This window comes from Acyrthosiphon pisum, chromosome A2 (genome assembly GCF_005508785.2).
Source record: "Acyrthosiphon pisum isolate AL4f chromosome A2, pea_aphid_22Mar2018_4r6ur, whole genome shotgun sequence".
Lineage (NCBI taxonomy): Eukaryota > Metazoa > Arthropoda > Insecta > Hemiptera > Aphididae > Acyrthosiphon > Acyrthosiphon pisum.
The window spans coordinates 8,179,295-8,201,677 of record NC_042495.1 but is presented as its reverse complement, the minus strand read 5'-3'; the positions used below and the strand labels follow the sequence as shown (position 1 = coordinate 8,201,677).

The window sequence follows — 22,383 nt, the reverse complement described above, 5'->3', positions numbered from 1 at the left end:
TTATCATAATAATAATATTGAATATTGAGGGCGGCCGGGGGAGTTTGCAGAGTAGTCAAGTGTCTACCATGACTACCCTGTGCGCACGCTTATGGTTATGGTAAAGTTTAATGTAAATAAATACGAACTAGTAACTACCAAACGCCACATTACATAGGTACATTAATATGATAAAATTGTCTCACAATAACCTTCTCGCGCCGCCACTGCAGCTGTAGTGTCTAAATGTGTAGGTATTATTATTATTATTGTATAATAGACAGTGTTCGGAATATTTGGCCATTATAGTTTATTCGTTATTTTATCTATATGTATATATAGACGGGCATGGACCAATTGCGCCAAAACAAAATTTGTATTTCAGGGTCAATATACCAATTGCGCAGCTTATATTTTAGGGTCAGTGTACCAATTGCGCCTCTTATATTTTACGGTTGTATTCAAATTTGCCGCCTGACGGCTATCTTCAGATTGAGAAATATTGTTTTTTGATCTAATTCCATCAACATCAACATAAACACACTAAAATCCTTGAAAATTAAAAACATGTTTATTGATCAATTGATTACTGGTTAGGATGACTAGTTATAATACATTTTATAACGGTTTCGGGAATTTTATGAAACGTTGTTATTATTACGGACATTTGATCACAGAAATATGCATTTGAGTGATAGACGAAAACAAGTTATCATTATCATACATTTTATATAATTGACGATCAAAAAGTAACTTGTTAAATGTGAAAAAAAAAATTTATTTATATTATATTATGTATTAATACTCGCATAAAAAATGTATAACTAACTTATAACTTTTCCTTAGGTATTGTAAAATGTTTTGAGCGCAATTTGTCTATTGACCCTAAAATGTATAAAGCGCAATTGGTCTATCGACCCTACAATTTTTAGAGCGCAATTGGTATATCGACCCTAAAATGTTTAGAGCGCAATTGGTATATGAAAAGGTAATTTTAAGCGCAATTGGTAAACTCTCATATAGACATACCTATAGTTAAATGTTAATGGAACCGGAAAATAAGGGTGCCAAATTATGAAATGTTAGATGTACAACTACTGTACAAGTGTACAACTTTTACTATACACCATCACGGACTAAAAACTAAAATATGTAATATATTAGTCTGTGGCCTGTGCTATAGACATAATTTTAATTATACTATACGTACCAACATAATTATAATATTTTATTATAATATTGCTAAAATATTCATGTTAAAATAACATTAGGTAAATGCATTTGTCTGGTATAGCCGTATAGGTGTTATTAAATAATATAGTTTTCTTTATTTTCTCTACGTCTTGTTTGTCTTTGGTATAAATGTATTCTAAGGATATTTCGAGATTTTAAACATATCTTAAACGTTCGTCCCACTGTAGAGTTCAACCGTATAGGTAGTTCGTGAAGATACAAACATACCTATTTTTGTACTAACTATTAACTATTAACCAACCTTAACCTTATTACTCAAATAGGGTGCTTAATTCTTTAATTCAAATATATTTACTTAATTACTCATATACCAATGAAGAATTTAAACTAGCTTTGGATGTGTTGTTTGTAAATAATAGTTATATCGTTATTTTAAAATATACATTTAATATGTACAATAGAAGACTTCGGGGCAACAACTAGACATGTCCATATTTTGGTCAAAATCAGTTATTGATTGCACATTATCAAGAAAACAATGCGTTTGGTGCAACAACCAGACAAATCCGACGGTTAAATACAGAGATATCATATAAATGATTTATTTTGGTGCAACAACAAGATATGTCCAAGCAAGTTTTTATTGCTTCCTTAACTTATTATTAAAATTTAAGCATTATCTATAATTTATAAGTGCATAATATGTTGTATGTGCCCTAAAACTAAATTCTAAAATTTTTCAAATTTTTTTTTTTTGTCTGTTGAACAATTTCAAAAAAAAGATGTGTCTGGTTGTTGCTCCGAGGTCTTCAATTTCTTTTAGATTAAAATATATATAAATTCAAATTGGTACGTACCTACCTACGACTTTCTCTAAGTATATATAATTTATTATAATGTATACATATGTATGTTTCTAAGTCAATATTGCATTATGTAATTTTCATATAAAAAACCATATGAGTACTGTTGAGTAGGTAACCGTTGAAATATCATACAATTATGAATTAATCATACATTAATAATATTATTTGATGCCTACCAACATATATTTTTTATAGACGACATTTTTAACTTAGGAGTTTTATAAATAATTACAAAATATAGCTATACAAAATGAACTTTTATTATAATATATACATATACATAATATATATAATATATATATTTAAATTTATACTTATTGTATAAAACTTATATTTATAAGTTATAAGTAAAAACAATAATACAAATGCCTATAATAGGTCACATACAATATTTATTCGATTGTTTGAGAATTGAGAATTTCTATATGAAGACTATTATACTTTGAACCAAATTTGTAAAAAAAAAAAATTGAAAGTGTAATAAATTATGTTTTTCAAAGCAGTTAATATACTGTCGTATTGAGCGTATGTTGCATGTTGTACATGTAATCAGTTTTTCAACATCGTGCCAAAATGCGATGTGAAAAAGTGGTCACATGTTTATAATTTTTCATAATATTTATTTGACAATAGTAGTAGTAAAAATAGTAATAATAATAATAATAAAATAATAATAATAATAATAATAATAATAATAATAATTCTAAATCGTTTTGGCCTATTGATGATGATGGTTTATTCGCTACTGTCGTCAATCCGACTACTCCTGATTCCAGACTTTCCCGTCCATGGATATATTTCTGGACATGGCTGACATGTGCGCATATACCTGACGCCTGACTTGTGCCACAGGTTGCAGACTTTGGGATTGTTACATTTTTTTGGCCTCTCCTTTAAGATAATAAAAATAAAAGTTATGTGAATACGATCTATAGGTAATTTTATAATTTATAGTTGATATTATAATGTATAAATTGGTTACCCATAGTAGGTACCCAAAATAGGTACTTACACAAGTAATGGTACCTATTTTTTTTATACATAAGTCATGTAAAGGTAGAAGATACACGTATATTATAATTTATAACAAATACTATATATGACAATACGGGACATTTTTTCGAAGATACTGTGGTCTATGGCGATTAATTTCACTAGTGGTTGCCTAATAATTTTTTTAATACCAAATTCTATATTTTAAGGGGTATTTTGTATAGGCAACCACTAAAAAAATTATCGTTATGTCACCAGCCATTAACATTAAGTTTCCCGTGTTATCGAATACTCGTGTCTCGTATATAGTATTTGTTTGTACCGAATGGCGAATAGTTAGTTATGTAATCGTTTTTCCCCATTCATAGAATACACGTTGAATGTAGAATTTAATCAAGTTTTCTATTAAGTAGATGATTTATCAAATAAGTGTTTCACGCTTACCGATAAGTCACAGTGGAACGGTGTGAACGACTGTAATCTTGAGATTGATGTGGGATCCCTCACCCATTGGATGGCTTGCCAATTGGTGACGATCCAAACTTCAGGCATACTCACGATATTGTCTAAAAATTTGATGAAGCCCTCTTTGTGGTGAGGTTGCGTAAACCAAGCCGCATGGTAAAACAGTCCAAATGGAGCCCTATAACACGAAACTAATGATGTAATCATGTATCTTTAAATTATAATATTATGTTGGCGAATAAATATTATGGTTTAATTTATTCTAAATTTATAAATTGTAATAGTTTTTATAATGTATAAGACATTTATTTTGTGTATTGGTGTGACGTGGTGATTGCATTCAGTCTCAAAACGTGTTCTGAGTGCAAGCAGCGGCCGCACTTACGGACAAAAACACTTCGTACGAAAAATAACAATTAGAATATAACGGGTGTTCCTCTTTTGCACCAAAATAACGTGCTTGTCCCGAACAACACCAAAACGATAAATGTATCATTTTTTTATGCAATTATATAGCACGTAATTAGCACGTATTGCATATTTGCATGACTAAACCCATTCCTAAACGAAATATTTATATTTCTCAAATTTTTACTGCGCTATTATTTAAGAATACGGACTTGGTTGTATTATAATAAACAGATTTTTTTTAAAATGGTTTTCACATTTTAGAGAAACATTGTGACGCTTATTTAAATCTAAGCTTTTAATATAACTTTACCTGTTACTAGTGAAATGTCTGTCAAAGTTCTTCATTAACATTTTTTGTACTCCATCGGCATCTGATGGATTACTACAAGCGTCTCCCATGGAACATCTGCCTCCGTTCAAGTCTTGCCACATAACCATAGGGACTTCCCATACTCCTATAACATGATTTTGTTTGTTGTTTAATCATCATTTTTACTCTATAAATTATAATTGTATTTTACCTGGGTATGATCTGGTTGGACATGGTGGTATCATACAGTCATGGAATAATTTATAATCAAGTGTATATGGCCAGCTAGGAGGTTTGTTTTCGTAAATTGGCATAGAAGAATCATAAGTAAAGTTGCTGTCATACAACATTTTGAACATTTTATTGCCTCCTACCTATAATTAAATTTCAACATGATAAACGTCCATATATGTAACTTAAACGTATAAAAATAATTTTGTTTCGACATACAGCTAAAAATGGTGCTCTCATTCCTCGTATGTCTTCTTGTCTGACTCCACCATAAGCGGACAATATTTCTCTTTGGCCGACAATTTCTTTTGTCCATTTCTTTTGTGAAAATTGTTCACCAAAACTATGCGAAACTGAATGCGAGGCAATTTCGTGACCACTAGCATATAAATTTTGTACTTGACTATAATCTGTCCACTCGTGCGATACGTAAAAAGTAGCACTTATCGGGCAGCCATTGGGATTTACTCTGCCTTTTTCAAATAAATCGGTATAAAGTCCTTTGTTTAGATCGTTAACCGAATCATCAAAAGTTAACAAGACAATTTGCGGAGTTTCTTCTGGTGTCATATCGCCTAGTAAATATTTTATATTGTGAATGGTGTAATTTTTACATATGCAATCATTTCCAAGTGTGAAATCTTACCCGGTATTTCTTTGCCACCACAACTACAGTCTGGTAGTTGACAAACGTCCTTTCTACATTTTGCAGCAGTTTTATCGGGTTGTGGAGTCGGATAAATTGGATCAGGCCTGTAATTACATTTCAAAATGTAAATATTAAATTTTTATCAATAATTTGTATCAAATATAATATTACCTCGTTGGTGCGTATTTGTATACATCAACATATTCTGAAACCTTACTGACAATGGATGTAGATGGCTTTAATGTCGGTCTTGTTCTCCTGTTAAGATTATATTCGTTGAATAACAAGTATATAATATAAAATTTATCAAGTTAATAGTTCAGACAAATAACAATCAAGTTTAACATACCCAACTGCAGGAGTTCCTCTATCGATATCATTAGTGCTTGCTGTCGTATATGTTGCACCTCCTCGAACTCTGCCTCTGTTAAATACACACACATGTATTTAAAATTACCAAAGGCCTTTAAGTTTGATTACAATTAGTGGCCATATATGTGGCATTATTTTCGTAATTTTAGTATTGTGACTGGTTTTACAGTTTAATGCACCAAAGCTCATAAATGCAAACATTTTTTAAAACACTTTTATCAAAAAGCAATATATTATAGAGTGCAGGGTTATTTAATTAGGTTTTACAAAAACATGGAGTGCAACAAAAAACCACAACAAATAGGAAATTCAGAAAAAAACTTGAAATGCTGAAAAGCTTATAATTCCCTCCACCATTCAAAACTCGCCATTGCAATTTGCAGCATGCAAGTTTTGACATTTTATACATTTATTATTTAAAGTCAATACGAGTCATTGCATATCAGTACATTTATCAACTTAATTTAAAATTTAGTTATTCACATTAAAATAATAATTTTATGAGCATTTAAAATTGGTGCCAGTATTGCCAAAACTAAAACTATAATTAATATGACACATAACTAAAATATAATAAATATTAATTACCTTAATTTATTGAATTCTTAAATTAATTTACTATTTAGATATTAAATTATCATCATAGATTTGTAAATTATATAAAACTACATTACATTTTAATAGGTATTCACCAAAAATTAAAAAGTAAGGGATAGTATAGTATTGCCATAAAAAACTTTTATTGAAACGTTAAAATCAATATTATAACAATTTATCTAAGTTGCTTACAGTGTGTTGGTATGCTATATTACAGTTATTACTTATTTAAAAATTTATTATTACTGTTAAATCCTTTTTGGTTTATATTCACAATCTCATTTCAATATTATTTTATGTTAAAATTGTAGCCTATGTTAGGTATGTTGTAATGAAGTATTTAGTTATTATTTATTATATTATAGTAAATTGAAAAAACAATATAATTTATTTAAAATTAAAAAATTTAAATATATTTCATTTATACAATTGTAATAGTGTACGTCATAATTAATTTTTGATATTTTGTTTTAGTTTTTAATTGATATTGAAAACAGAATAATTTGTTAGTTATACAAGAAACGAACGAATTACCTCATTAATCTAATCTTCTAGCTGAATATATATCATATTTTCAAGAGTCGCGATTTAAGTGGCAATACATTCATAAATTAATAACACTGTTGTCACGAATAAGAGTACAGTTTACAATAAAACAATAAAATAAAGCATTGCTTTTCTTAAAAGTTAAAATTACATTTTACCAATAATGATTTTTGATTGTGCCTAATAATGTTGTACAATATATTTAATACATATAATTATGTATTGATATTTGTTTGAGGGTATAAAAACATATTTTTGGCATTTTTATAGTAGCTAGCGAAGATAAATATTAGAATTTATGAGTTATTTCTGATAAAGTCTGATATGTATTGACCCTCAATAATCCTCCATACCTTGATGGTTTTTCGTTGCACTCTCGGCATTCTGTTACTGTTTTGCTTGTGGGTGCTGGTACCGTGACTGGCTGAATACTCGGACCGCTCTTGACTCTTGAATAATCATTAGTATTTTTTAATTCTGACGACCTTAGTGGGGCTTTAGTAGTCGAGGACGTTGTACTAGTTTTTTCTACTGAATTATCATCAATATAACCTGTTCCCTCATCTTCAACTACAACATCGTACTCTTGATCGAAATCCACCGATCGAGTAGTAGTTGTCGTTGTTGTTGTAGTTGTACTGGGTGTGGTGGAAGTGGTAGTTGGAGCTTGTGTGGTTCTAACTTTGAACGGCGTAGTCTTAACAGTACCACGATGTGTGGTTACATCATATTGTGTGGTGTTGTAAGAATCTACGATTATTCTAAAGTCTGGAGGTGTAGGTTTTGATTTTTGGGTGGTGGACATGGTTGTCCAGAAATAGCTGCCTTGAGGCGACGGGGGCCTTAAGAACAATGAAGGAGTTGATGGGTAAGAGAGCATTGTTGAAAGAGTAGTAGAAGGTAATGTAGATGGTATGGGTGTTGTTGTAGGAAATGTGAACCTTGTGGGGGTAGAAGTCTGCACGGGGAACTTAAACTTTGAGCGGTCCGGTACGAAGGGACTTACACCGACGACTGTTGACCTAATTAAAATTATATGTACAATATTAAGAGTAAGTATGTACAAATAAAATTAGAAGTAAAGTTGGTAAGTTTAGTCATTATATGTAAATAAGGCAGTGAAAGAGTATATAATTTTAATAAATAATTTTGTTATTAGATAGTTTAATAGTTATGATGAATCTGCATTCAAAGATCAATAGGTCAATATCATTGAAGATTAGACTTGTTTTAGAAAATATAAAATCCATTCCAATTTAAAACCACATTATCATATTATGTACAATTTTTTTAGTTATTACATTAACATTATTTTTACATTTAATTTGCATAAACACTATATAGTACAAACAAATCATACGCCCACTAATTTATACATCGTATATATTATTTTAATAATAATAAATCCACACGGCCTTATTTACATGTCGTTGCAGTTCTGTGGTTATATATATATCATAAAATAATAATAATTTGTTTAGCCACTTATCAAACCAAAAATATAATTACCTAACCATAAGCGAAATTAAAATGAAAAAAAAAATGGTTTCTCACCTGTAGGTTGCTTTGGTCTGTTGCTCACGTTGAGCTTCTTCTTCAGTGATCTGTAAACAATTCAATCGGTCGTAACATTAACATAAAGAATAATTATTTTGAAATATTGAAGTCTGATTAAGTTCATTAACAGGTATAAATGTATAACATTAATTTACTTGTGGTTATTAATTTTTTAATAACCTACCATAACGTCATATTATACAATAGTACTTCAATAGTTAAATGTTCCATTTTTAAATTATTAACCTAAGCATATAATTCAATGCAAATTAATACTTGCCTTAAGATTATACTCGGGTACATATGTATTTGCTTGGTATCTTTGTGTGGGTTGTTGCAAAGGTGCCGCGACTCTGTAGGTATCTTGTTGAGGTTGAGACTGAAGCTGAAGTTGTGGCTGAGACTGAAGCTGCGGTTGATGCTGAGATTTTATTCTATTATTATTGTTGTTTACTGATGATAAGGTAAACTGACCATAATCTATAAATAATATTTTTTTTTATATAGTGATACTAAAAATAGAACCTAAAAAATCAATTTATCAAATATATAACATATAAGAAACATTAACTAACTTACCAACATCTTTGTAGATTTCAGAATCGTCATCATAAATACTATAGAAAGCCGGATCATATTGTGTTCCATTACGGTTACTCGTGGAAGTAATGGTTTTAGCAGTGGTCATTGGTTGTACGGTCTGTTCAATAGCATAGGACGGAACAGAAATTTGTTGGGGTCTACAATTCATATTAAAATTAGTTTATAAGGCATGCCTTCTATTATGAGAGTCACATGTTCAAATTTTATTAAATCTACTACGATAATTTAAAAAAATTGAAGTTTTAGTAAAGTTATACGTTGAATTAGGCGTCCTTTATAAGTAAAACTTGTTTAAAAATATTTTACCTTTAAATTTTTCTACTTACGTGATACATTTTTATTAAAGAACGCCTAAAATGTGTTCATGTTAAGTCATAGTAAAAGTCTCACCTTTTTAAAATGTTTGGTCGGAAAGTTGGTCTTGGCTTATATTTAGCCGATACCGTTGTTGTGTCAGTCTTAGTTGGCGATTTGTATTTATTATTTTGTTTGTCGATTAAATTTAAAGCAACCGTAGTTTCATGAATAGCCATTTGCATAACCTGTTGGTCTTGAGGTTTATTTTTGTCTTTTACCCGGGTGTAAGCTTCTGCGGCTGAATCATAAGGTTTTGGTCTATGTGGTGTTTGAGTCGATTCCAAATGATGTGGCTTATGTAAATCGATAGTTTTTGAAACATTTTTTAGTACAGTATTTTTAGATATACTTTCTGAAGGTTCGTCTCCTTCTCCTTTGAATTTCATATCATCTATATTAGTTAGTTTTTGAGGTATTTTGGGTTTTTTTGGTGTTTGGTCATATTCTTCTTCGTCATCATAGTAATATTCATCATCTTGTAAGTCATCTCCTTCATTATATTCTTCTAAATCTTCAAGTCTACTTTCTTCACTATTTTCTTCGTTTTCTTCTTCTTCTTCTTCGGCATTGTCTTTATTTTTGTTTACGACTGTTCCATCATCATTTCTAATTTTAATCTTTGTGAAATTTGCCGGTTGGTAATTATGAACTACTGTTAAAGGATGATGAAGGTTGGGATTAATTCCTTTAGGTTTGGGAATAGGTTTTGGCTTAGGTTTTGGTTTAGGTAAAGGCTTTTGCTCTTCTTCTTTAGAATCAGGAGATTCTTCTTGACTTTCTTCTTCTTCATTTACATTTCCATTTTCATTTTCATTTTCATTTTCATTTTCATTTTCATTTTCATTTTCATTTTCATTTATATTTTCATTTTCATATTCATTTTCTTGACTTGCATTTTCTTCATTTTCTTCATTTTCTTCATTTTTGTATTTACTATTATTGCTCTGAGTACATTTTTTACCCTTACATCTCACTCTAGTTACTAACTGTTCAAATTCCTCATCAGCATTTAGTGGTTGTGGATTTTCTTCTTCGTATTCATCTTGGTTCTGATTCTCACGATTATCATGATTCTCTGGATAATCCCCTTTATATTCAATTTCTTCATTTGTCCCCGGGTTTTCGTCGTCTACCTGATCATAAACTTCATCATTTTCTTGATAACGTTGGCGATAAGGAGGCATTCGATATCGCGAAGTAGGACATGGGATCATAAGTCCCGGGTATATTTTTGATTCGTACAGGCATCGCTTACGTTGTCTAGAGTTGTCTGTGTTTGTTATAGGTACATATGATGAAGGTCTAGGGATGATCCGGTAGTCTTTTGGTAATTTTCGTAAAGAATAATTTGTTGTTGACATGGTCATCTCAGTTGGTCTTGGTCTTGTCATTCCGCTGTAGCTAATGTTTAATAAAAACAACGGTGTCATCATACAAATTACACAGTATCAAGTTGTTCCCTTCACCATTACTACCAATATTCAATATAATATTGATGGTAATTGGTATTAACAGTGCTTAAGTTGGTTCTACAAAGTGTGATAGTTGTTACCTCTGTCGGGTCTGTCGTTTAAGACGTTGTCTACCATTGTTTTTGCTCGTATCGTTTCTGTTGCAACATGCGTATATATTATGTACAAACAAAATGTTAAGTATTAATAGTTCTGTAGGTTTTCATTAGTTGTAAGTAAATATAATATATTTAAAAAGCACTAACCTGTAATTTTGATTTGGGATTTGAAATTGTTTATTTTTTTCTACACCTGAAAATTGCTGGAATATAAAAATACATGTATATAGTTATCAACCATAATATCTTTAAATCTGCAAAATGTTATTAAAAGATTAATAAGTGGTGATTTTTTTAAATTTTTTACCGGTATAATATTTCTATGTTTAGAAATTCCATCTCTATCTCTAGCTACTTGACCCAATGTGGAAGGTTGACCTCTATATACTCTTTGTTGTCTATCACTGTCATCTTCAATTGCCCTGAAGTCTTCTTCTTCATATAATTGTTGTTGTTTCACAAGTTGTTCATTGACTTGTTGGTCTTGAACTTGATGGCGTTGGTTAAATATAGATGGAGTAGCTCTCTGAGGTTGTGCTGATGGATGCCTTTGACGATCAGACGATCGAGCCAAAGCTAGTGCGTTTTCTTGGTTATCGGATTGGGTAGCTGTAGCCTCAGCTCCACATCCTACATTACGAGGCCAATCGCATGTTTGTAGCTCGTGACTATAATCATAGATTTTTATATTTGATCACTATTGTTAACGATTTATTGAATTTGTTTCAAGAATATGACTATGGTATTATACAAGACAAAAAGTTTTCAATATTTTACCTGATGATTCATTATTTTTTGTTTTATTTCATTAAATACAGTCGGGGATATTATGTTGGCGTTACGAAATAGCTCACAAAACACACACTACCTATTCATTATACTTAGATAATGAAAATATTAGATTTAACGATTTCATTAATGTTTTATCGTTATAATTATATACTTAATATTTTAATAAAAATAAATACTTACGACTTTTGGTAAGTATACATACATAAAATTAAGTAAAGAGTAAGATGTTTTAAAAGTTGTATTCAAATAGTGGTCACAAGGACATAAAAATGTTACATTAAACAAATGCTTTTTTTTCTTTTTTAGCTTAGGTATACTCAAACAAAATTTTTGGGTAGGAGTGTTCTAAAATAATTGTAGGCATATGAACACTGAACCATATGTAATCTACTGGAATTTATTGAAATAATTTTAATAGCCATCCACCAAAATATCAACATTATGCACAAACAAATTTTAAAATTCTAAGCAGGTTCAAAAATTAGGTGCAATTTATATTTACAAACAAAAAATGATCAATTTCCAAAACCCAAAATGTGATAATAATTTCTGATGTTTTGTTTTTATTTTAGTTTACAAATTAGATCATCCTACACACATTCTGTAAGAGTATCTAAAATCATTTCAACTAATAAATCATTCAATATAAAATGATTTCATACTTATTTGTCTATATATATAATTTAATAGGTACATTTAGCAATAAACAATTGTATTGGTAAACTTTACAGACGATTCTAGATTCCAAAAACGTTTAGCTCTATATTATGGTAGTACCCAAATGACTACATTATAGTATTACATTACATGTTGTATAGAATATAATTGTATGAAAATAAATGAAAAGAAACAAAATATATAATATATAATATTTAGGCATATACATATGTCACAGATGACGTGATTTTTCAAAAGAAGCAGGATGAAGTGATAGAAATAATACAATAACAAAAATATATTATTATGTAACTTTTAACGCAATATCCTATGTATAATGAAATATTACAGAAGTCTAATAACTTTTGAATTATTATGGGTCGTTAAATTTTATTTATTTTTAATTGAAATCTATAATCCGATCATAAACGAGAGCAGCAACATAATCACGTCATAACATTCATGTAAAATACGCGCAACCGTTGTCGTGTGTCGTGTGTCCTATATAGTACCCCTATTGCCGAGGCCAGGTGTTGTTAATTGAAAAGAACTTCACACACACACACACACACACACACACACGCAATCTGATATAATTTTTTTAATAATATCGAGTTTGGTTAATGAACAAACGGTATTTAAAAATAAAAACATTGCATCACATAATATTATATGCCTGATGTGTGAAAGTGGTATATCACATTTATATACATTCGTATCTGATACAATATAAGAAATGTTACGAAATGGTAACTATAATTTTTTGGATTCCGGAACCTAGGAGCGTTAATAGGATACCTGAATACCTATATATTATATATGAATATACAGCTGGATCGTTGCATTACAATTAAAAGCTTACCTGTACATCAAACCTCCAGTACATGACTCTAAAAGAGCACCTCCGAATACGCAAACATAATACTGGGAACAATCATTTGGATGTGGATAGTATCCGAATTCTTCTGGGCATTTGAATCCTTCACCGTGTTGCTTTTGTTCTTGGCATAATCCTAGAAAAACAAGTTGATTAAGACAAGTAAGCAATGATCTGTTTGTAAAAATAAAAATAATTTTAAATTTAATTATAATTTGTGGAAATCATATCTTTAATTATTGGGTCTCAAAGGGCTTAAAAATGTTACAACATCCTTAAACAATAATATTATAATTTATCAGTATTAGTTCAAGCAAGGTAAGTCTACGCGTGAATGATATTTTAATACTCATTGTTTATTTATTGTTCTCAACATCCGTATAACATATATTTCTAAGTAATCAAAAACAATAGCTTAAATATAATTCCGGTTTGAGTGAAGGGTTATGAATGATGATTTAAAGCAATTTATTATGATATTTGTTATTACGGATTTTAATGTTGTGTAACGTGTTTTTTAGTGCGACAATCACTTAAAAATAACTTTGTTTCGTTTATTTATTTTAGATCTTGATGAGTTGATGATCTAAAAAACGTATTACTTACAAGTTTTATTAATAACAGAAGCAACTTTTTAAAAAAAATAACTAGGTATATTAAAATTATCTTATGCTAATTTATTACTTTTCATATACCTAGGTAATTTATATATTTATACGGTTAAATTATTATAGATTACCTATCTAATTTTGTAATAAATATGTATTTAATGTTAATTAATTTGTTTAAAGTATCGACCGCAAATTGAACTAAAGTTGAAATAAAATTTATCTAGACTTTGACAATTTTCCAAGTAGATGTAGGTATTTAATTAAAAAAAAACATAATAATGATGAGTTTGTTAAAAATTATAATATTACATATTTATGTTTCATGTAAGCCAAATACTGATGCTTTATACCATTATCTTTATAAGATGTGAAACTTGATAGGTATAGGTATACTATTAATGATTTTTTTAAACACAGTTTATGATTATAAAGTATAAACGGTTTAGTTATAACTTATAAGTTATAGGTATACCTAATATTATAGTATTAAATACTGCACGTCTGCACACCCAATTGTGTACAGTTATATTATGATTTCAATTTATAAATTATTAAAACCAGGTTAATGTGGTTTATGAGCCATATTCTGAGATATTTATTTTAGATGTCTACAAAATCATATTTATTGCGGATCTACATGATATAATCAACATTTTCCTCCAAAAACTATAAAATATATTAAAACTCACAATTATATTTTAGATAATATTTTGAATATTTGATAATATTAATTGCGACGAGTTGTGTGTAAATTGAATCATAAAATAACCGTCTTTGCGATCGATATACGAACGATTTCGTGACTCGAGAGACGCTGAGGCGACCAGGTATTGTTATAATATATTGTAAAAGGCAAAGCGGGCATCCATCGTGTGTGTGAGTCTGTGTGTAAAAGAGTTTTTCGTAGATGATTATAGAGTGTAGACCGAACGTTGTAGACAACAGTCACTGTATATATATATATATATATATATAGTCTACAATACATTATTATGATAATAAAATAACTGTGGTTGACGTTTTATGCAGTTGTGCTCTATAGCAGCAGTGGAACGCGATTAAATCAGTTACAAAACTAGGTATCATATATATATATATATATGCCTAGCCGAAAACAGCAATTTATCGTCGTCTGGTGCAGTCGAGTATTAGCCACACGGCGTTTAGCATATTATACGCGTGTTGTGTCGCCTGGCTGTGGGAGTAGACAACGTAAAACATAATAATAATAATATAACGTTTATATACATCGTGCGTTATCATTGTTGTGTGTAGCCGTGTAGGAACAGTGTAGGTATAATATTATATATTTGTATCTAAACGCACGCGTGTGTGTGTGTGTGTGTGTGTGTGTTAGTGTTGTACGACGTGTGCCGTACAAAATATTATGTATATATGTTTATATATTACATTATGTATGTGTATGATGTATTTATGTATATATACTATTATAATATGCGATAAAACTATAAAAGTACCATACGCCGCCAGTACGAAAAAAAAACTGGTCCAGAGAACTAATGTCAAAACTCGAAGGCGAGGTCGCTATAGAGTTTAGACATAGGTAGGTATGTATATAATATTATTATATTATACACAAGCGGGTGTGGTCGGCCTGGATTATCTTACGTCACACGCGCGCGCGATGTATTCTGATATTCACGCAAACCGCGATCATTATTAATATAGCCGAGAAAAACACCATAGCTAATAACAGCATTATAATATTAGCGTTTGAACACTTTATAGTTCATAGTTTTATCGATTTATTTAAAAGTTTATGAATTTGGGGATGGTCATTTATGATAATTTTTATAATTTTTTCCTCCACGGCTCCACTCGTTTCAATACAGTATGAGCTAATTGCTAATTAACCCATATGAGAACAGCGATAATAACGAGAAAAACAACGAAAAACTGTAACGATAAATGATAATGTCGGAGATAGTTTGTCCTCGACAAAATTCTTTAAACGGCGGAAAAGATTGTGATTTTTTATAGGGCTCACGAACCCAGGTCAATATTTCTCCACTGTTCTGTTATAAAATGGATTCGATTATCTATCATGTGAATGGGAAACGTGTCATATATGTTACAATTTTATAGGAGCTAATTTAAAAATATATGTATTTTAATTAATTATGAAGGTCAAAACAGTAACTACTAACTACCTAAATAAAATATCCCTATTATTTTATAATGCCTCATGTCTTTATATCTGTAATGACATTTTATTTTTTTTTTATTAGATACAAATAGATATTTACAATCTGTAATATTTATATACAACAATAAGTAAATTTGATAGCAGAAAAAAAACTTGATGATATATAACATGAATGACACGAGGAGGGAGGCCCACCAGTGTGGATACCCTCTAAATGAAATTTATCATAGAATATTACAATTTCTTTGAAAAATTGAATGGAAATATTTCATAAAGATAATAATGTTGGTATTGGATAAATACAAATTTCATTTTATATATAATAATATGATATTATTAAACTTTACTATTATTAGTAGTTGCTACCTGTTAATAGACGACGGGACACGGGTACCTATATATATGTTGACCTTGTAGAATTAAACTATAATTTCAATTATTGTCTAAATTATACTTATGTATAGTCATTATTGTAGCAGAACCAGAAAAACAAGAAATGCCCATAAATCATGGGGTAATTGGAACAAATCATTATTTGCAAAACATACGAGTAATAAGTTAACGATTCAATCGATTAAAAAAAAAACTGTTCTTATAAACATATTAATTGTATAGTTTTTTCAAATATTTACGTACAATTAATATCCAATTTGATGTATTTTATTTTATATCGTGGTAATTAAAAATTTTTAAAACTAAATTAAATACTATCTTTACTAAAATCGGGTTTGTAAAAATGTATTCTGAAAATGTTCTAGTTTTTATATCTAATAACACCTTTTCTTTATTTGAAAATAACTTTTAACTGCAGGCTCCACGACTACCATAAGCATATGATATATAGTGTAATATAATATGTATAGGTATTGTGTCTGGCCCCAGGGAATAGACAGCTTGGCACGTTCTTAAGGTACCCGGGTGGTCACCCATCCGTGAGTACCAGAAAAGTTTGGCGTGACTTAACAATGACGCAACGCGTCACTTTCATGATCAGCCGCGCCTCATCGGCCCTCAACTTTTACTTTTTCTATAATAAAATTCGACATTTATCGTACAATATTGGTTCTTACCATTTATATATTTATACGATGTTGGTACACGGTACAAAAAAACTATTACTATTACTTATTTATTTTATTTTTAACATAAAAAAATGTATTTTATTCCTTAATAATTATTTTTACCATATGTAATATGTATTACATAATTATATACAATTATTCATCATAAGAACATACATATAATTGTAAATTATAAATTATAATTAGTTTCGTTCTTTCCTAAAGGAAACATATATGTTAATATTATTAATCAAGAAGTACCTAATACAGGTGTTAATAATATCGAGAGTTAATACCTAATAAGTTACCAGCATTATATAAATACTATAGAAAATAATAATATAGTTGTATTAAATAATATGCAATATTTTTGTCCAGTTATCCAATTCTAGTATTGTTTTATCATCACAATTGATCGTTGGTTAAAATGTCAGTTATCATTAAAATAAATCATCAGAGTTCAAAAAAAATGTACAAAAACGATCAAGGTTTGCCTAAAATTTGCATTTAAATGTTATATTACGCAACATCCTATAGCTGCTATTGTATATTACATAGTTTTTCATTATTTTCCAACGAAAACAACGGATCATCATTGCATAGATCGTTACTATCGATATTATATTTCAAGGATATATCCTTCGTCAGTCGTCCCTAAAATTAAAATAGGATGTGTACAATGTACCTACATACATAGTATACATATATATGGCACCCGAAACCCGATAGATTCTTTGGGCGATGGTCATATAATGAGTAATAACATGCTATAAATTTTTACTTTCACTGAATTATATTTATTTGAGTTGGCTAGCGTCCACTGGGTTGTGAAATTGTGTTTACGTGCCGCGTAATATAGGGAGTTGCACATCACAGACGATATATTGCACTTTTTTTACATGAAAATGTAAACAGCGAATAACTCAAACCATATCGACTTCGTTGAAATAAATAAATAAACATAGCAAGTACCTACACCTCGATTATGCAAAATTCTTAATCGATGCATGCATTAAAAATAAAATTTTGATAATGTATTGAGATAATAATATTTACTTAAGCACACCGTATACACTACTACTAATGTTTAGTTGTAATATACACTTATATATACCTATATATTTATGTATTTATTTAAATTTGACGAGTGTAAAAATCCTCTGACAAAAGCACTATTATGATGGTATAATATAATAAAATTACTATTTAATAATTTGATTTAAATATTAGGTAAGTACATATTCCAAGAATATAAATCTTGAAGAATCTTAACCGTGGTGTAACGAATAACCGACACATTTAAATATTATAATGCGATTTGTAACTATATTATAGTTAAAAATGAATTATACTTATTATTTATTATTACTTACAATAAAAAAATTATAAATATTAAAACATTAGTAAATTATTTGTGACGACAAACATTGTTTAAGTCAATAGTCAACTATATATATATACTGTTTTAATCTCCTACCATGTTTCATTTTATAAGATTAAAACCTTTCTTCTAATTTAAGATTCTGAGCAGAGCGATGAATGTATTGATTTTACAATGGTGTGTGTTTTTTTATTTATTTATTACATTTTATACAAGGTTCTTCATAAGTTGTTAACACTGGAATTAAAAAAAAATCTGAGCATGAATCCACAATAATTTTTTATTTGTCAAAATCATGAAAATGTGCAAACTATTTTTTAGTTGAAAATTCAGACTTAAGGTTTAAAAATGAAATACAAGGTTCCTCTTAAGTTTATTTTAATGTAATTAAAAATATTAGCGTAAAGCGACACATAGGTACATTTTCTTATGAGAGAATTTTAAATTTTCAAGACATATTACGCATCCCTTAAGGTGATTTTTGGTTTTTGCTCTTACAGTACTATAGTGATTCCACATATTGCACTTTATTTTAAACCGCAATATTTTAAATTCAATATTATAAAACAATGCAATGTTTAATTAGTACTAACTGACAAAAATATAATGTAGTTGTATCTTTGTATCTTGCTAAGTATAATTATTCGATAATTATTATTACACAAGATAATATGGAACATCGAAACAATAATATGCTCATTTTTAAAATAATATTTTTTTGTTATCTAACAGAGTGCGTTAAGATTAAAAAATATTACCTATATTTTATATTTTTGTTGTACCAAATATTACTTGTAATTTACTCGTAGTAGAAATCTAGTTCTATATAGATTAGCATCAGGAAATTATTACTATAAAGTATAAACTTAGTAATTTAAACTAATAGCTTAGATAATCCCTAAATATGTAATTGCGTCTGTGCATTACATAATAATTTATTATTAATTTCGTAGTGTAAAATGAATGAAAATAAATAGGTAGGTCGTAGGTACATATATAAATTGTATTTATCTTGGTTTTGACTCCGAGTAATTTAATCGCATAATCGCATAATTGTATACCAATTATACCAGTTACCGAATAATATTATTGAATACAAAACAGAAGCATATCGTGATGATATTATTGTACAGCGGGACGTTCAAACGTGTTCAGGTTAGTCCGAGTTAAGCTAAAGTGGTTTTAAGCCACATGGAAGATGAAACAATATAATATTATGTGTTCGGTTCGAATCCGTGAACATTACATTATCTGCTTCAAACTGAGGTCCCGACCTCGGCCGGTTATTTTTTCGCGGTAATTAAATACCTAGGTACGACGTCAAGACTTGAGTAGGTACAATATGTTTTAAAATGGGCTCTGAACGAATAGAAAAATAGAATTATATAAAATATATTCACGATCAGTACAACGTGTACTGAATGCTGAGCGTTGTGGTACGGGAAGGTAACTCCTTCGGTCCCGTATGATATTATGGCTATTATAATATTGAATAAACATACACGTGTACAGTATTATAAATCGCAGTTCGTAATAATAAATATTGCGCAACGGTCTGTCCGTGTCGTGTGGGTCGATCTACTTTTCATCAGACTAGCTTTTCGTATAGGTAAGGTACACATACATAATATCATAAGTACACGAATATAATATCTCGCTATCCACAGAGTATTCTACGCAGACAACGTCTGTAATATTAATAATCTTATATATATATATATGTATAATGTTACGATTTTTTTTTTTCATTATTATTTAATTTTTATTTCTCTTTTTGCTTTCTTTTCATTATCTATCTCTTTGGATCGTCGTGACTGTACCGCCACCGCCACCGCCACTTCTATTGTCTCGTTGTAGGCGTGTGTCTAATGTGCAAACGACTCGGACGCGCGCGCCATACGCGATAATATAATATAAATATATTACTAAATTACCCCGCCACAGCCTGCAAAACGCACGCAACGCCATCGTCATCAGGTAAATATTATTATCATTATACATTTATACCTATTATAGCCGTATAAGTATATACAATATAAATATAAGCGTCTGATGTCAATATGTCATACGTCAATATCTATCACGAATCTCACGGTTATTGTAATATCGATCAAAATAATGCAGACAATTAATAGTCCGCCGTTTACTAGTTTAAGATGCAATCGCGCATACCTATACATTATACTTAATACTTTATATTCATTTCAATTTTTAATACAAAACTATAAATTATGAATAGGTAATAACCACGGTTTAAGATAGATCTATCTTAGACCGTGGTAATAACTATAATAACTAGTAAGCAATACGCTTGTGTGCGCGATGGAGAGTCCACGCCAATTAATTTAATATTTTCTACTGTGCAGTGCTATATTATGCGCCGCGTTCCGCGTATAGACCGGAGTTAAATTTAACGTTTTAATTACGTATTTTTTATTCCATTTTTATTCGTATTATTATATATTACCCCATCGGAAAAACACTGAAGGTTTTATTTTTTACTTGAATAATAATATAATATTGTGCAATTTACTAAATGGCGTTCGTAGACGCTAAACATAATACTCTTTACTACATAGTATACTTGTGGTGCATTACTGTGGACAATACACGCGAATTGGTTAACCTGTTAATATGCATACGATTTTCATAAATTTATTTTCCGGAAACCTTTCAAATTTTTAGCAATCATTTCGAAACATCTCTATTTACACTGTTATAGATTTAAATGATTGTTATATGCTGTTGAAACGATTATACGTCATTTTCTTTTAGTCAGCCATTGATATAGGTATCTATTGTAAAATTTATAATTTAAATAATTCAATAATTTATAATATTGCTTTACACGCTGTAGTTATAGTGCGGTATACAAAGTTATAGAATTAGGTATTAGTATATTATAATAATTTTGATCTTTGGTACCTATACAGTAATACCATATTGTCGAAAACTCAGAAACTCAGAGACAAAACAAGATCCAAATGGGTCCTTTACTATCATAATAAGAATACTAAAAAAATCTTATTTTAAATAAGTAAATATGTTTTAATAAATTGTACTACCTTTAACCTATTAAGGTTTAATTATTTTAATTCTATAACAAGTCGTAGATTATAACTATAGGTCGTTATAATAATAAAACGTTTACAATAAAATTATTAAAATTATTTAATATATTTATTTAACATTTAGGTATTGTTTGTATAATTAATTTCCAAACCATTGGATGAAGAATGTAGACATCTAGTATAGGTTTCTCAGTCAGCTCAGAATTACATGTTTTGATAATTTAAATCTAAATAGTAAATGTATGTTACTTTAAGTAATACATTTAAAAATATAGGTAATACATTTTTAAATAAACAGAATAGAAATAAATGAGCGATCCTTATCTAATTCAATAGGAACCTATAGGTTTAAATATATTTTCTTTTCTTATACCTAATATATTAATGTCCAATAATTGTTTATTGCATTTATAAATTAAAATTGGTTAATACCTACTTATCATGTTAAATGTTAATGGTTTATGATTTATGTATTATAAATACGTCATGAAAGAATAATTACCTAATCTAATATTTTTTTTGTAATTTATAGACCTATAAATTATAACACAATCGTGTATTGAATACTTTTCTAATCTGATTTAAATAGTGATTATAGTGATTACAATTATACTGAACATGAATATAATATTATAGTCTTCAATAAGATCTAAAATTATACATCATGTAGGTAGGTAGGTACCATAAAAAAAATGATTTTAACGCCAATAAAATGATAAAAAGTAATTATATATACCTAATATAATCTTATTGCATATTATATACTATAAACAGTATTAAAAATTACTCTATAAAATGATTATGTAACGAGTTTTCTAAAATAAAAAGAAACTGAACACAATATATTTGTCCAAAAAAAGTTGGGGATTTTAAGCTGTCAGCTGTCAAGATATTTTATATCGTCTTATACCTGTATAATAATCGTTTTGACACATTATTTTCGGAAGTAAATCGAAACAACAGAATCTAAAATGCACGATATTAGCATCGTAATATAGTAATATACAGTAATATATGTATAAAGTATCCAATATCAAACAATGGCCTACCTATACAGCGAACATAT

At 29.1% G+C, this 22,383-nt stretch overlaps 2 protein-coding genes across 3 annotated transcripts in view; both read right to left on the bottom strand.

Annotated features, from left to right (window-relative positions):
* Positions 1-2,535: 2,535 nt before the first annotated feature.
* The window catches only part of LOC100166314, a 48,817-nt gene continuing 28,969 nt past the window's right edge, over positions 2,536-22,383 (bottom strand). Inside the window, exons 2-16 of one of the 2 annotated variants that reach the window (XM_029490160.1) lie at positions 13,012-13,162; positions 11,008-11,368; positions 10,848-10,903; positions 8,750-8,910; positions 8,451-8,650; positions 8,168-8,217; positions 6,967-7,635; positions 5,448-5,522; positions 5,270-5,356; positions 5,096-5,202; positions 4,669-5,024; positions 4,430-4,592; positions 4,219-4,363; positions 3,477-3,675; positions 2,536-2,930 (exon numbers count right to left, since the gene is read on the bottom strand). In XM_029490160.1, coding sequence (XP_029346020.1) covers positions 2,775-2,930; positions 3,477-3,675; positions 4,219-4,363; positions 4,430-4,592; positions 4,669-5,024; positions 5,096-5,202; positions 5,270-5,356; positions 5,448-5,522; positions 6,967-7,635; positions 8,168-8,217; positions 8,451-8,650; positions 8,750-8,910; positions 10,848-10,903; positions 11,008-11,368; positions 13,012-13,162 — 2,936 coding nt within the window. In that variant the 3' untranslated portion in view covers positions 2,536-2,774. The remainder of the gene's footprint in view (positions 2,931-3,476; positions 3,676-4,218; positions 4,364-4,429; positions 4,593-4,668; positions 5,025-5,095; positions 5,203-5,269; positions 5,357-5,447; positions 5,523-6,966; positions 7,636-8,167; positions 8,218-8,450; positions 8,651-8,749; positions 8,911-10,847; positions 10,904-11,007; positions 11,369-13,011; positions 13,163-22,383) is intronic. The other variant, XM_029490161.1, reaches the window with a different exon arrangement.
* Positions 8,917-10,841, bottom strand: LOC115034193 (TNF receptor-associated factor family protein DDB_G0272098-like). The gene is made up of 2 exons (XM_029490162.1): positions 10,683-10,841; positions 8,917-10,531 (listed from the first exon to the last, which is right to left on the bottom strand). The coding sequence occupies exon 2, from the start codon at positions 10,519-10,521 to the stop codon at positions 9,160-9,162; it is 1,362 nt and encodes a 453-aa protein (XP_029346022.1). The 5' UTR covers positions 10,522-10,531; positions 10,683-10,841; the 3' UTR covers positions 8,917-9,159.